Source organism: Daphnia pulex, chromosome 2 (genome assembly GCF_021134715.1).
Source record: "Daphnia pulex isolate KAP4 chromosome 2, ASM2113471v1".
Lineage (NCBI taxonomy): Eukaryota > Metazoa > Arthropoda > Branchiopoda > Diplostraca > Daphniidae > Daphnia > Daphnia pulex.
In genome coordinates this window covers 13,105,607-13,117,893 of record NC_060018.1, presented here as the reverse complement: position 1 = coordinate 13,117,893, position 12,287 = coordinate 13,105,607, and the positions used below count along the sequence as shown (strand labels likewise).

Here is a 12,287-nt window from a genome sequence, read left to right as displayed (position 1 = left end):
GAGTATTAAAATATGCAATGCTTAATTTATTGAATAAGAGAAGTAAGAAAACAACTTGCATTTCTGATTTTCTTTTTCTAAAAAAATGAAAGGTTAGAATAGAATTATTACGATTTGGCATCGTAGCGCGCATTTGAATGCCATCAGTTTTGTTTTGATCGTTTTGACTTTTGATGTAGACCGTTTTGAAACGTGTGTCATCGTCGTTTTCTGCTGAAAAATTTCGTTTATTACTATTAACAAAGTTGATTGGAGAAAATGGAAACCCACGTTCGAAATTTTCGAGATCGGTATGATAACTTGGCACTGTTGGTGATTTCAAATTGTGTGAAATTCTCCAAAAACGCGTCCAACGCCCGTGAAGAGGAGCAACGGAAATTGAAATACAGTGAAGACTTGGCCAAACGAATTGCTGAAACGGAAGCACAAACAGCTTTAGTTGCAGATGGAGATTTAAAAGTCCAAGAAAAAAAGAAGAAAGTCCTTCAGAAAAATGCTGAACTGAGGGCAAAATTGAAACAAGAAACCATCAAGGCTGATGACCTGCAGTCGGCAGCTCAAAGTGAGCGATCCAGTAAGAATATTCACTTTTTCCATTTTGATTCAAGTCAAGTTAATGTAAATAATATAACTCTAGGGATAGAGAAAGAAGATCAACTCTCCAAAAAGAGTCAAGATAAAGCCAATGTACTCTTGAAACCATACCACGAGATCTTGGGTGTGACTTTCCAGAAAAGCTCAGGATCTGAAGCTTCCCTGAGGTTCATTTTCCAGATGCCAAATGGCAAGAAATGTGTGGTAAAACTGGCAAGGAATGGACTGAAAAGTAATAATTTCTCATACAGTATCTATTTTTTTTGGTTTCTAACACGTAATTGAATTTTGTTCGCAGTTGTCAAGTGTACCCCTATGCTTAAAGATAAAGATCTGGAGAAACTGGAAGCCCAACTGGCCAAGACTAATGATTTTTCAGGCTTTGTGGTCCATTTACGGTCATTCTTTATTGACAAATTCACCTCTTGAACTACTATATCCTCGCAATTTTTGAATACTAAAGCCATGCACGAAAGTAATGTATGAAACGTGTGTAATAAATTCATTATTTCTTCACTTTTGACAAAAACGAAAAAAAAAAAAGGTCAGCATTTATTTTAGTAGCGATTCGGTCACGATAGCAAAAGTAAGAAAAAAAATTGGGAGCGGATTAGATTTTTGCAGATAGAGAGAGGCAAACCGGAAAACAAAAAAATAATTATGTCATCGTTGGTAGTTTATACTTCTTCGACGTAGGTTGCCGGGAAGATGCCCACCGTTCCGCTCAATTCACCCAGCCACCATCCATCGGCTTGTTTGTCGTGAATATTGATGACGTCCCCTGGTTGAATGCTGAGCTCGTCGTACATGTTGGCGGCGTAGCTGTACAGTGCTCGACACTTGCCCACCGAGGGCACAATCACTGTCGTGTTGTCGGTCGTCGACGATGAAGACGTGGATCCTGCATTGCTGGACACGCCGCCATTGCGTTGGATGACGCTGTGCGACGAAATTTCTCCATCACTGCCCTGACTGCTGAATTCATCAAAGTCGCTGTCGACTTGCCCGGAATTGCCGTCACCTGTTCCCCGTCCGTCTTCATTGATCTCAATCTCAATGTCTTCGTTGTCGATCCAGTGCGGTAATTTGAGCACGCTCTGCATCATCCCTTGCTTGTCTTTGTGTACCTAATGAGAAAACAGTGGTTTATAGTATTCTCTCCGATTTTTAGTTGATCAAGGGCTAGTGACTTACTGAAAGATATTTGAAGAGAGGATGATCCACTTTGCGGTATCGAATTGGCTCCAGTTCGTGTGCGCTGTTGTGCAATTTGACGCGAGTCATTTCCAGGAATGCCAACATGCTGCGCAAGTGGAGGAGTTTCTCGTGCACTTCCAGCTGCGATTCCTCGCCGCCAAAGTGAGGTGACTCTTGCAAAGCTTTGGCTAAATTCTCAACGCCGCGTCTACCACGTGACTCCCGTTCCAAGTCGGAACGGACCCAGTGGAGGCAGCGCTCTAAACTATCCTTGCGACGTTCCCGGTTCATCACATTGGACATGTGCTCGGCGTAAAAGTCGGGCAGGAGTTGTTCGGCAAAGGTCGGGGCGGAATCACGGAGCGACGACACGCTCTGCAGGTCGATATCGATGTTGCACGTCGAAACCGGCTCGACCAGTCTGTCGACGGCCTGGCACATTTTGGGGCAGTAATCGCGGAAACAAACGTAATACTTGGACAGCAAGTCTTTCAACTGCTCCAGTCTTTCTTGTTCCAGAGCGTGAAAACATCGGCCACCCCGCTGGGTCGTCGATTCCCACTCGAGTCGAGACCGTTCGGCTTTCGTGCAGCATGTGTAATATTCCCCTTCAGCCTGAAATGCCAAAAGCCGGAATGTCACCCATCATAATTCCCAGTCAGTAGTAGTTATTGATTTTATACCTTTCGAACGGCTTCTTGCGTCTTTTTACACTTGGCTTCCAATTTGGCCGTCTCCTTGTCGGTGAGGACCCGTGGTTTGTTGATAAACACCTGGTCTTGCATTTTCTCGTTCTCCCTGGCGCTCATGTAGCAATGCTTTTTGGCTTTGGCTTGGGCGGATCTCCATTCCGCCAGCATCCGGCCCGTTTTGTCCACACCAGACTCGACTGCCTTGCGCACTCTGTGTTGCGATTCGACAGCCACCTTCAACGGTTTCACCAATTCTTCCGACAGCGCCACCGACAGCGATCTGAATAGCCAAAAACATAATTGAATTATTTAACAATTGATCCAGCTGTACATCAAAATATTTTGAGCCGGAATTTCGTCGACTTTGACGAGTCAGTGAGGCATGTTTCGATCCCGCAATTTTCAACAAGAAAACGAGTTTTATATTTTAAGGAGATGCACAGTTATTATAGAAAAAACACGAATTTTCAACGTAAAATCACGTCCGTCTCTCAACCGGAAACTTGGCTGGCTGTCGCAACTGACTCCGTTACATTTGAAAGATAAACAAATAATAATCCAAACGTTATACTTTTCCCCGTGAAATTCGCCTTCAGTGAAACCTTCGGACACTTTTGATGGATTACGTCACCAATGTGATATTATGCGTCAAATATGGTAAAGTTGGAAGGAAAAACAACGACGCCCACGTTTCCCTCGTTGGAATGAAAATTGAAAGTTGGAAAGGCGCTTTTTGCGTGAATTAGAAATGAGTGGATAGGCGTAAATCATGTTTCATGCGATGGCCATTTCTGCGTTTGTGTAAAAAATGTAATCAGACAAAAGTCGGGATCCCCAAATATAGTACGGCGAAGGTCGTCCTTATTAACATGTTGACGAAAAAGAAAGCTATTCCCATTTTGAGAGTGTTTGGCCTCAGCTGAGCTGTAACCGTACATGGAATGGTGAACCCAGTCGCCTTGAGCGAAAAACCAAACCTTCTTCTCCATTTGCAAGAAGACGACACTCTTTGGGTTTTTAAACACCAATGAATATCGGCACCGGTTTCCTGTTTGGTTATTTACCAAATACTCAATAAGTTAACATTCTGAATTAAATTTGAGCCAAGTTAAAAAGAGACAAAAGGGGGACGAAGAATTAGGACATGATGTGGAGATTCTGATGAAAGCAGCGGGATAGAACCTTGGGTATATTCCAAGTAGTTGCATTTCACCACGCCATCGAATAATCAAAGAAGATTTAAACCAGCCTCGCGGCGGTTAACGTACGTAGTACACAAAAGCGGCTCGTGTATAATAACGACGTTATAAAGAATCACGAAGTCGCGGTTGCGTGGAACTCGTCAGATTCCAATTTCCTCCCACCTTTTACTAAATTTTTAAAACAAAAATATCTTTCCGGTGGCTATACATTAACGGGGGTTGCTGCTACAAAAATAATAAATTTCGGTGGCTATACACCGTAAATCACTTACTTGTGTAGTTCGGCTTCCGATTCCATTTTCATGGCAACTGCAGACCATCCGGCCGTAACGGTCCCGTGCGGTCCCTGCAGTTCACCCGTCGTTTTCAGCAATTTCGACGCTAATTTGGCCAATCCCTTGGCGTAACTCGCCTCCAGCTCCGACCTGTATTTTGTGTTGGTTGCGCGCACACGGAAACAACAACAACAACAACATTTTGTGTTAAAATAACAGTCGACACCTTCCTTTTTTCGCGCAAGAATTACAGTTACAAAGTCCATGATTAGTACACAACACATTTCCGGTATGTCCGTCCAATAGACTCTGGTCAATTTTATCCCCCCCTCTCTAATCGAGTTAAATTGCATAGAAAAATATCAGTAAATGAAATGTTTTCATCGAGTATTTGGGAGAGTCTTTGTATGCTTTTTCCTGGTCGTCGTGTGTGCCGCTCTCGTGAGCAGACCCGTGACCGACATCTCCCACGGTTTTGTTAACTTGTAGCCCACAGCTGACTATATTTGTTCTAAGACTAGACACTCTGTGGGGGCCTCAAAAACGAACCATATTATCTTGAAAAGAAATGCCAAAAATGTAATCCACTTTCTTTTAATTACGTGAAGACGAGAAAGTGCACTAGCAACTAGAAATTATTTTTCCAATTCATCTGTTTTTTCCATTTGTAATTTACCCCAACTAGAAAATTTGAAGCGAGTCCAGTGTCTTTTTTCTCTTTGATGAAAAACACGACGACCACATCTTTTGTATCGTTCACGATTCAATGACTCCGGGAGGAGAGAGACCCCAATTCAGCGACCCACTAACATTTTCACACTTTTTGTTACGTCTGGAAAAATAAAAATAAAACGCCCCACGAAGTGAAAGGTGAACATTCCTTTTGGCCAGGTGTTTTTTTTACGATATAGACGTTTGTAGGTATAACAGATAAAACTGACCTCTCCTGGAGAATGGCTGACAGTTCTTTGCATAGGTCACCGCCCTCTTTGACGTGAAGTCGCAGCTCCTCGAAACCGTTTTGACTCTGAAAATAAGAGAAAAAGAAATAATTAATAATCGTTTTATTATCAAACACGTTCATTGAGCCCAGTTGACTGGAAAATTGTACCCAAACTGTTTTTTTTTGGCTGCATTTTATTGTTCGACAGTTTGAACGGAACTAGACGACGCCCTTTTTTTATGATTACAACAACACGAAGTTCACCCCTCCTCACATTCACCCACGATTTTAACCAAAGCTCCTAAATGATGCTCAATTTCCAGTGAAAAAATAATTTTCTTGGAAACGGCACGTGACTGGTAGAAGATGACTCACAACAAAGGGAAAAGAACTTCTCCCAAGGACGAGACCCTTTGGAGTTAATGGCCATTGCAACCCGCAGATGTTGTTGCTGGATCGCCTCTGGTCACAATTGATAAGAAATGTAAAAGAAGAAAAAAAAAACATTTTCCGGAAATTTCACATTTTGTTTCGGTGGATAAGAGAGTGAGGGAGAGAAAAGATCTGATAGGGAAGAATTATTTATATGGTAGCCGGTTTAAAGTTCCAGCTCAGAAAACAAAAGAGGGTCTTCTTCAAAAAAGTGTTCCAGATATTTCTTAGCCCAAGACAAGACACACATGGCCAGCAGAAAGAACGGAAGGGGGGAATTCCGCTGGCCTGCTGGAGTGTGAGACTACAAAAACAGGCAGCAGCCGACGACTAAAGGAAACATCAACCATTTCCGTTTCAAGCGAATAACCAAATAGTTTGACCAAAGGGGAAACATTTCAAGAGCCAAAAGTTGTGTCACACAAAGACCTTTTTTTTTTACCTTTCGGCTGGATAATCTGCGCAAATTAGGCACACTGACCATACTGGATATGGTCGTCATTTTCTTTTTGAGGGGAAAATTTGTTTTCTCCCTTAAAAATGCGCAAAAAAGTTTCGATAATTTTCTAATTCGTGTGGGAACTGGGCTTCTTACACACGAAAGGTTGTGTGTGTGTTAAAATAAAGCCGGAACACACAGACACAGACACACACAGAGAGAACGCACTTGACTGACTGGTTTCCTTTTCAGAGAGTTTTGCTCACTTGTTTATTCACCGCGAGTAACTTCATCAGAAACGCAGCAGATTCGATTCGGGGGGGAAATGAAAATTAGTTTGTCTGTCATGTCTGAAATTCTCTTCAGCCATAAATTCACTATACTGCTGAACGAATCACGAATTGTGTAGAATAATCACGGCAAGAACTGAGCAAAAATAACACACGACGACGCAAAGAGATGAGGTGACTTGACTGAGAGCCTTTTCTGTCGGGCTTCTTGCTTTTGTAATATCTAGGCCGTCCGGTCAGCTATAACCTGCACCGTGAGCTGATGTACAGTCGAATACAAGGACAGACAGAAAACGAGTAAAAGAGAGGAAGAATGTGTTGGTTGGTAGTGGTGGTGGGGGGGGGTTGGACTTGGAAAAAAAAAGAAAACCATCGGGAAAGAAATTTCGAAAAATTGAGCTACTTCCAACGCCATCTATCAACCAAACTAAACACTGGATGTAAGTTGGAAACGCATAAAATAATCTGCTGGTGCCAGTCTCGCTTGGAAGAATAAAGAGGAAAAAAAAAAAAAAATCTCTGCAACGTTAGCCTCTTTTCTTCTTTACGACCATTCCAGAAGAACCCACTCCAAGTAAATAAACGGCCGAACTCAAACACAAAAAAAAAGAGTGGACACTTAACACATTTTTACGCAAAAAAGTGCTAAAAAGAGGTTAGGGACCGTGGCAATTCTACACGGACTTGTTCTCATCGCAGTGAAATCTAATAAATCTCAGCTACACAATAGAGCCTACCGTTACCAACACAACAACAACACGGACCCAATTGCAGACGTTTTTTCCAATTTTAAAAAACGTGAAACATCTCGCGGGAGGGGATTCGTGATTCGATCGGTCACTTCCTCCTCCATTTGATTATGTACGCGATATTGAGGTCAAAAAGGAGGACCAGAAAAAAAAGAGAACTCGTCCATCAAAATATAATCGTCCCCCTGTTTGTTGATCTAACATGTTGGTTGTTGTTCCTATTTCTGCTCAAGTCATCATCTTGTCGTGAAACGGTAAAAGAAATACTGCCGCCAGTATGGGAACGACCGCTGTAGGATTCTCAGTACGGCTCACGCGCCTACACTGCCACAAGAGAAATGGCGTGGAATTAATAATAATAAAAAACTGAAAGAAAAAGATCCAATTGTTTTTCGTCCAAATTTCACTGGAATGCTAATGATGGTCTAATGCAATAATAATATCATTCGAAATAGAGATGGAAAAGAAAAAAGTCCAGTTATGTAAAGAAACATTGTTCACGACGGGGTGGAGTCTTTTGTTTCTGGTGCGTGAAAACTCCCGCGGAGCTCCTCGTAAAAAGATTTATACTGGATAATATTCCAGGGAGCCCGTTAGATGGTTGACCTTTTTGCCGAATAAGAAGAGGAAATTTATTTCTGTATACCTTGGGGATATCTTCAATCCAGTCGGCAGCTTCTCTCAATTGGGGCAGCCATTGCTTGTGCTGGGCGGCGTGCCTGTAGCGCACCTGGAGTCGCGTACTCAGCAATTGCAGGTGCTGGACGAGAGGCTCAGCCGCCCGGACGAGACCGTCGCCAGCCTCGCCCATCGTATCGGCGATAGGTCGGACGATATTGTCCGTGACGTGTTGGGCGATCCGGTTGAGAGCCTCTCCCGTACTGTAGGCTCCGGCCGACAAATTCGACCGCAAACTTCCAAATATTTCGCCAGCGCTGTTGGTCAAATTGGACGAAGTTCCACTCCGGCGACGACCTCCTCCAGTTCCGTCACCACCAAAAGTGGTGATGGACGACAAGGAGGGAGTCGGTGTAGGGGCGAGTGAGGACAAATCCAGGCGGATGCGATGCTCCGATGAGGTTCCGCCGCGAATCGACGCATCGTCGTCATCGAGATTGACGGAAATGGAATCGATGATGACTGGGCTGTCGTGGGCCACGCTATAAATGTGCATGGAACTGTTGAGTAGTTGCAATTGATTGCGCAGCATTTCTTCGTCGCTGGGTGTGGATGCGGATGAGATTTGATGGTCGTCGTTGGTCGAGATGGTGGCCACCACCTGCTGTTTGCTCTTTCGCACGGGTTTGACGACGGCGGAGACTTCCTGCCGAGAAGAAGAGGAAGAAGAAGAAGAAGAAGAAACGGTGGAGGAATCAGCTGAGGAGGACATGCCCGAATCGTCGCTGTTTTTATCCTCGTCGCCATTGCTGACAATAACATCACCACCACTAGGACGGCCGCAATCTTGCTCACGGCGATGGTGAACGTGGTCCGTCAGCCGGAAACGACCAACCAATTCTTCGTTGAGCGCTGCGTTGCTTTCTAAACTTTCCAGTATCCTCTCCACTTCGGAAAAGGCAGCATCCGGATCCCAGCGGCCCCTTTCTTCCTCCTCGAAACTGCTATCGGCGTCGTCAGGATCTGCCAGGGCGGGAACAGCTTTCCATAAATCCCTGTCGTCGTCCACTGTTTCTTCTTCTTCTTCTTTGACTTCTTCTTCCACAACAACAACATCCGCCGAGGAAGATGAAACGGTCGAGTCGTTAAACAAGTCCCTCCTTTGCTGCAAAATCCTGCGGCGTCGCTCCGAGATCTTTTGTTTGATTTCCTTCATCAACCGGTCCTTCATCTCGGCTTGTTGGTCGTCTTCTTCGACGATCGCCTTCATCAATTTCTTGTTGTGATTCACCACCATCTGGACGTCAGCCACTGGCGGCGCTGGAATTTGATACGAGTAGCCCAATACTTCGGCGGCCGCTTTGGCTGGCGGATCAGACTGGAATTCGATGACTTGGTTCATGGATGAAACATCCTTGCCAAACAGATCGCACAATCGATTGAAAATCTTTTTGTCGTTGGTCACTTCACCACGGCTGCTGCTGGTAGTTGCTGCTGGATTCACTTTGGCGGAAGGCGGCGGTGGTGGCGGAGGAGCTGGTTGTTTCGGCGTGAATGTCTTACGGAACGTGGCTCCTTCCAATAATTCCTTGACGGAAGGCTTCTTGTTGGAGAATTTGTAACTCGACATTTTTTGGCTCGTCACTCCAACGGCTTCACAATAATCAGACACTCAAACGTGGAAGACATAGAAGTGAGTTAGCACTTGCACGTTGCATGTAATAAGAAAGACTGGGCAAGTGGCCGGCCGGTCTGAGTTGGTGGATCCGTCGCTGACGGAAGTTGGTGTGAAACTAGCCGCATCGAGTCCTTGATTCCAGCAGTTATGACTAAAAGACGACGACGACGATAGTTGAAAACCTTTGCCGAGAGAAAAAAAGAAGCGCCAGGTGTGTGTGGCTGTTGGCGTGTGAGAGCCAAAAGTTGCCAGCGTGAGCGGCGCGGTCATCCACGCAAGTCAACGCCCGCTCTGTCCAACGTCTACATGTACCAAAAGGAATGAATAAAAAAGAGAGAGAGAAGAAAACAACCCTAGGCTGGATCTTCTTACTGCTGCTCGGTGGTGGTTAGAGTGTGGCCACCGGGCGCTTGTTAACACGTTTTTCTCAGGCAAAAGAAATAAAAAGAAAAATATTTCTTCTTCTTCTTCTTTTTGGGAAATGAAGATTAAGGAAAGTATTCAAATAGAACGACGATTACCATCGCCCACAACACCCAAGTTATTATTACTTTCCCTTTCAATTGGTCAATTATTGTGACATGAACGTTCGTTTGGCCGCCGAATCTTCCGTTTTCTTCAGCGTCAGTTTTCAAATGTTGGAAAAACATGTAAAATCTTATGTGATTGAATCAAGGGTTACGACAAATAAAACGTGTAAAAAGACACCGGAAAAATTGGAACTTCCGCTTTTATACGGACGGTCGTAAAACCAGTTCGAATTTTTTCAACGATATAAAAACTATTCCAATCGAAAAATAATTTTTAAATAGTGGCCCATCACGTTTTCCCACAACCATACAAATAGAAAAAAACTCTTGTGTGGTTATTTTTAGATATCATCAAGAATTTCGATCGTTAAAATCAGTGAAACTTAACTAGCTTTGCCCAACTACATAAAAACATTTCCAAAATAAATTGTCGGCAGCTTAAGTTACCTCATTTGAGAAGGTGTTGTAGCGCATCGTGTGGCGGCCAGACGGCTGTTGAACCTTACTAGTTACGAGACGCCAAAGGTTCACGCTCGGATGGAAATGACTGCCAGCAGAAATGGCAGATGATAACGTCACAATTCTTTTCCTTAAATCTTTTCTTGTAATTCTAGTAAATGGAGTAGCGGCGTCGAATAGGCGTGTCAAAAGTCAAAGTCGAGTGATCATCACTCTTTTTGGCTAGTAGCTGCAGCTGTTGCGGTCGACCTAAACGTACGTCCCTGTACAAAAATGATTCAGCTGCCTCGAGCGACTTTTTGCTCTTTTGATAACGTGATTCGTTTCTTCCTCCACCTGTCCATCCATTTTTTGAAAAAAAAAAAAATAAAATGTTAAATAAAGAATTTTATTTTTACTTCGTCTTTTGTTTGGTTGTCTTCACACATCCACCAGGCCCCTTTATGTCACGCACCACAGAAGCAGAGAAGCGCGCCGGATTCCTTCCAACACCTTCGCGCTGGAAGTTCGCTCACACCTGATTTTGACACGCACCGTTAACTTTTTCACCTGTGCAAAGAAGCGATGATTGGGAAAGATATAAAAAAAAAATCTTGAGGTAAAAAAAAGTAAATTTCTCTCTTTTTTTTTCTCAAATCTTTTCATCTTTTGTTTTTGTATTCGAAACGGCTCACAAGAAAACATGACGAGATGCAAGACTGGTGTACAAATACTTGATTACTCTTCGCCGTTTTGCTTTTGTTTTTGCTTATTGTTGATTTGGAAATGGATGATGGCAAATGCCACGTCTTTATTTTCACTTCCAAATATCGACGAAAATTTGCAAGTTGAGGGCGAAGGATAAATGGAAAAAAAACAAAATGAATTACGGGGCAATAAACAAAAAATCAAAGTAGGAGAAGAACCGAATGGATGAATAGAAGAGGAGCGTACGCGTCCGTTAAATTTCTACTATTCCAAATCGGGTAAGTCTTCGTCATCCTCGTCCTCTTCGCTACCACCAAGATCGTTCAAGTCCATCTGACCGCCACCTGCGCCGTTCAAACCGCCCATGCGACGCATCATCTAAGAAAAACCACAAGTTTTATTGACACTCTTAAAACGCTACCCTTTTTAATTGTATTAATTTCGACAAAGGTATCAGAATCTCTCACGTACCTCGTCGAGGTCTTGGGATTCTTCACCACCATTTTCCTCTGGCTCGCTATCGTCCTCGTCGCGCCACCTATTAAAGTCGATTTTGAGCCAGTGCACCTTCTTCTTGTCCTTGAAAATGGATGGCCAGTAAGGTCCCTCTTCTTTCTTTCGAAGGAAGAATTCTATGCTGCGCTCTCTGACAAAGTACTTTGATTCCTGCAATGAATAAAATTGGGTGAGTCTGCGACGATGCAAACATGAGCACACTATTAAACTTACAGCTGTGTCAATTTCACCAAATAAATCAATCGTGACTTCAAAAGTTTTCTTATCGGGACCTCCTGTTCCTTTAAAGTAAACTTTTGTTGGCTCAAGGGTGATGACTGGTTCCTTGCAGTCTTCGACATTAATAGTCAAAGACACCAGGTTTTTTCTCTGTGCCCACATGGCAGGAGGAGGTAATAACCTGAAAGATGGAATGAGAAAGATTAATTTTGGACGAGTAAGCACGGGCAATGAGCACATGGAATTGATTTGTTAAAGCATGGTTTTCAACTTTTGATCCTGACAAGCCAAATTCACAATCCATGTTCAAATGTCTTCCATTCAAGAAGCAAATCTCAATAGGAAAAACTATGGCAGAATCTAGAAACAAACACCGGCTTGAAAGCCTTATCAACCCTTCGTTAATGCTCATCACGCCTTCACAACCGATTACCAATTTTTGTGTAAGAAAATTAAACTCACTGTTCTGTAGCCATTTTACTGTGAGGAACGACTTGACGAAATTAAAACGAGAGTGAGAAGTTGTTAAAGTGGATGGTTGGACCTGAATAATCAAGAGGACCTTAATATAAGAAAAACGGGCAAAGCGTCAACTCAACTTTTCTTTTCTCTGGAACAATCCTACACGAGGTGATCGATTTACAACGTTGCCAATTCGGGGTTATTAGTGCCATATTTAAAAAAAGATTATTTATAATTTTATTTCTTTGTGAAAAAAAGCTGCTGCTAAATTATATTTTATCCTTGTATTTTTCTAAATTATATTT

The 12,287-nt window shown here is 43.2% G+C and overlaps 3 protein-coding genes across 4 annotated transcripts; 1 reads left to right on the top strand and 2 right to left on the bottom strand.

Annotated features, from left to right (window-relative positions):
- The first annotated feature begins 139 nt into the window (after positions 1–139).
- Positions 140–1,110, top strand: LOC124202410. The gene is made up of 3 exons (XM_046598763.1): positions 140–574; positions 638–826; positions 893–1,110. The coding sequence occupies exons 1-3, from the start codon at positions 259–261 to the stop codon at positions 1,021–1,023; spliced, it is 636 nt and encodes a 211-aa protein (XP_046454719.1). The 5' UTR covers positions 140–258; the 3' UTR covers positions 1,024–1,110.
- Positions 1,071–10,659, bottom strand: LOC124202314. 2 transcript variants are annotated; one of them, XM_046598637.1, is made up of 8 exons: positions 10,497–10,659; positions 10,087–10,434; positions 7,460–9,411; positions 4,902–4,987; positions 3,958–4,110; positions 2,475–2,763; positions 1,789–2,406; positions 1,071–1,721 (listed from the first exon to the last, which is right to left on the bottom strand). In XM_046598637.1, the coding sequence occupies exons 3-8, from the start codon at positions 9,059–9,061 to the stop codon at positions 1,272–1,274; spliced, it is 3,198 nt and encodes a 1,065-aa protein (XP_046454593.1). In that variant the 5' UTR covers positions 9,062–9,411; positions 10,087–10,434; positions 10,497–10,659; the 3' UTR covers positions 1,071–1,271. The 2 variants fall into 2 exon arrangements, with proteins under 2 accessions (XP_046454593.1, XP_046454603.1); XM_046598647.1 differs by lacking the exons at positions 10,087–10,434; positions 10,497–10,659 and having other exon boundaries at positions 7,460–9,571.
- Positions 10,660–10,734: 75 nt separating this feature from the next.
- On the bottom strand, positions 10,735–12,161 carry LOC124202433 (co-chaperone protein daf-41-like). Its single transcript, XM_046598782.1, has 4 exons — positions 11,983–12,161; positions 11,515–11,701; positions 11,257–11,451; positions 10,735–11,163 (listed from the first exon to the last, which is right to left on the bottom strand). Exons 1-4 carry the CDS (start codon positions 11,994–11,996, stop codon positions 11,050–11,052), a joined length of 510 nt encoding a protein of 169 aa, XP_046454738.1. The 5' UTR covers positions 11,997–12,161; the 3' UTR covers positions 10,735–11,049.
- Between the last annotated feature and the right edge of the window lie 126 nt (positions 12,162–12,287).

Coding starts and splice junctions, on each gene's coding strand:
- LOC124202410 (XM_046598763.1), top strand. CDS start 259: ATGGAAACCCACGTTCGAAATTTTCGAGATCGGTATGATAACTTGGCA. Junction 575..637: donor AGCTCAAAGTGAGCGATCCA/GTAAGAATATTC, acceptor ATATAACTCTAG/GGATAGAGAAAGAAGATCAA. Junction 827..892: donor GGCAAGGAATGGACTGAAAA/GTAATAATTTCT, acceptor TTTTGTTCGCAG/TTGTCAAGTGTACCCCTATG.
- LOC124202314 (XM_046598637.1), bottom strand. CDS start 9,061: ATGTCGAGTTACAAATTCTCCAACAAGAAGCCTTCCGTCAAGGAATTA. Junction 4,111..4,901: donor TCAGCCATTCTCCAGGAGAG/GTCAGTTTTATC, acceptor CACAAAATACAG/GTCGGAGCTGGAGGCGAGTT. Junction 1,722..1,788: donor CTCTCTTCAAATATCTTTCA/GTAAGTCACTAG, acceptor TTTTCTCATTAG/GTACACAAAGACAAGCAAGG.
- LOC124202433 (XM_046598782.1), bottom strand. Junction 11,452..11,514: donor TTGGTGAAATTGACACAGCT/GTAAGTTTAATA, acceptor TATTCATTGCAG/GAATCAAAGTACTTTGTCAG. Junction 11,164..11,256: donor AATCCCAAGACCTCGACGAG/GTACGTGAGAGA, acceptor GGTTTTTCTTAG/ATGATGCGTCGCATGGGCGG.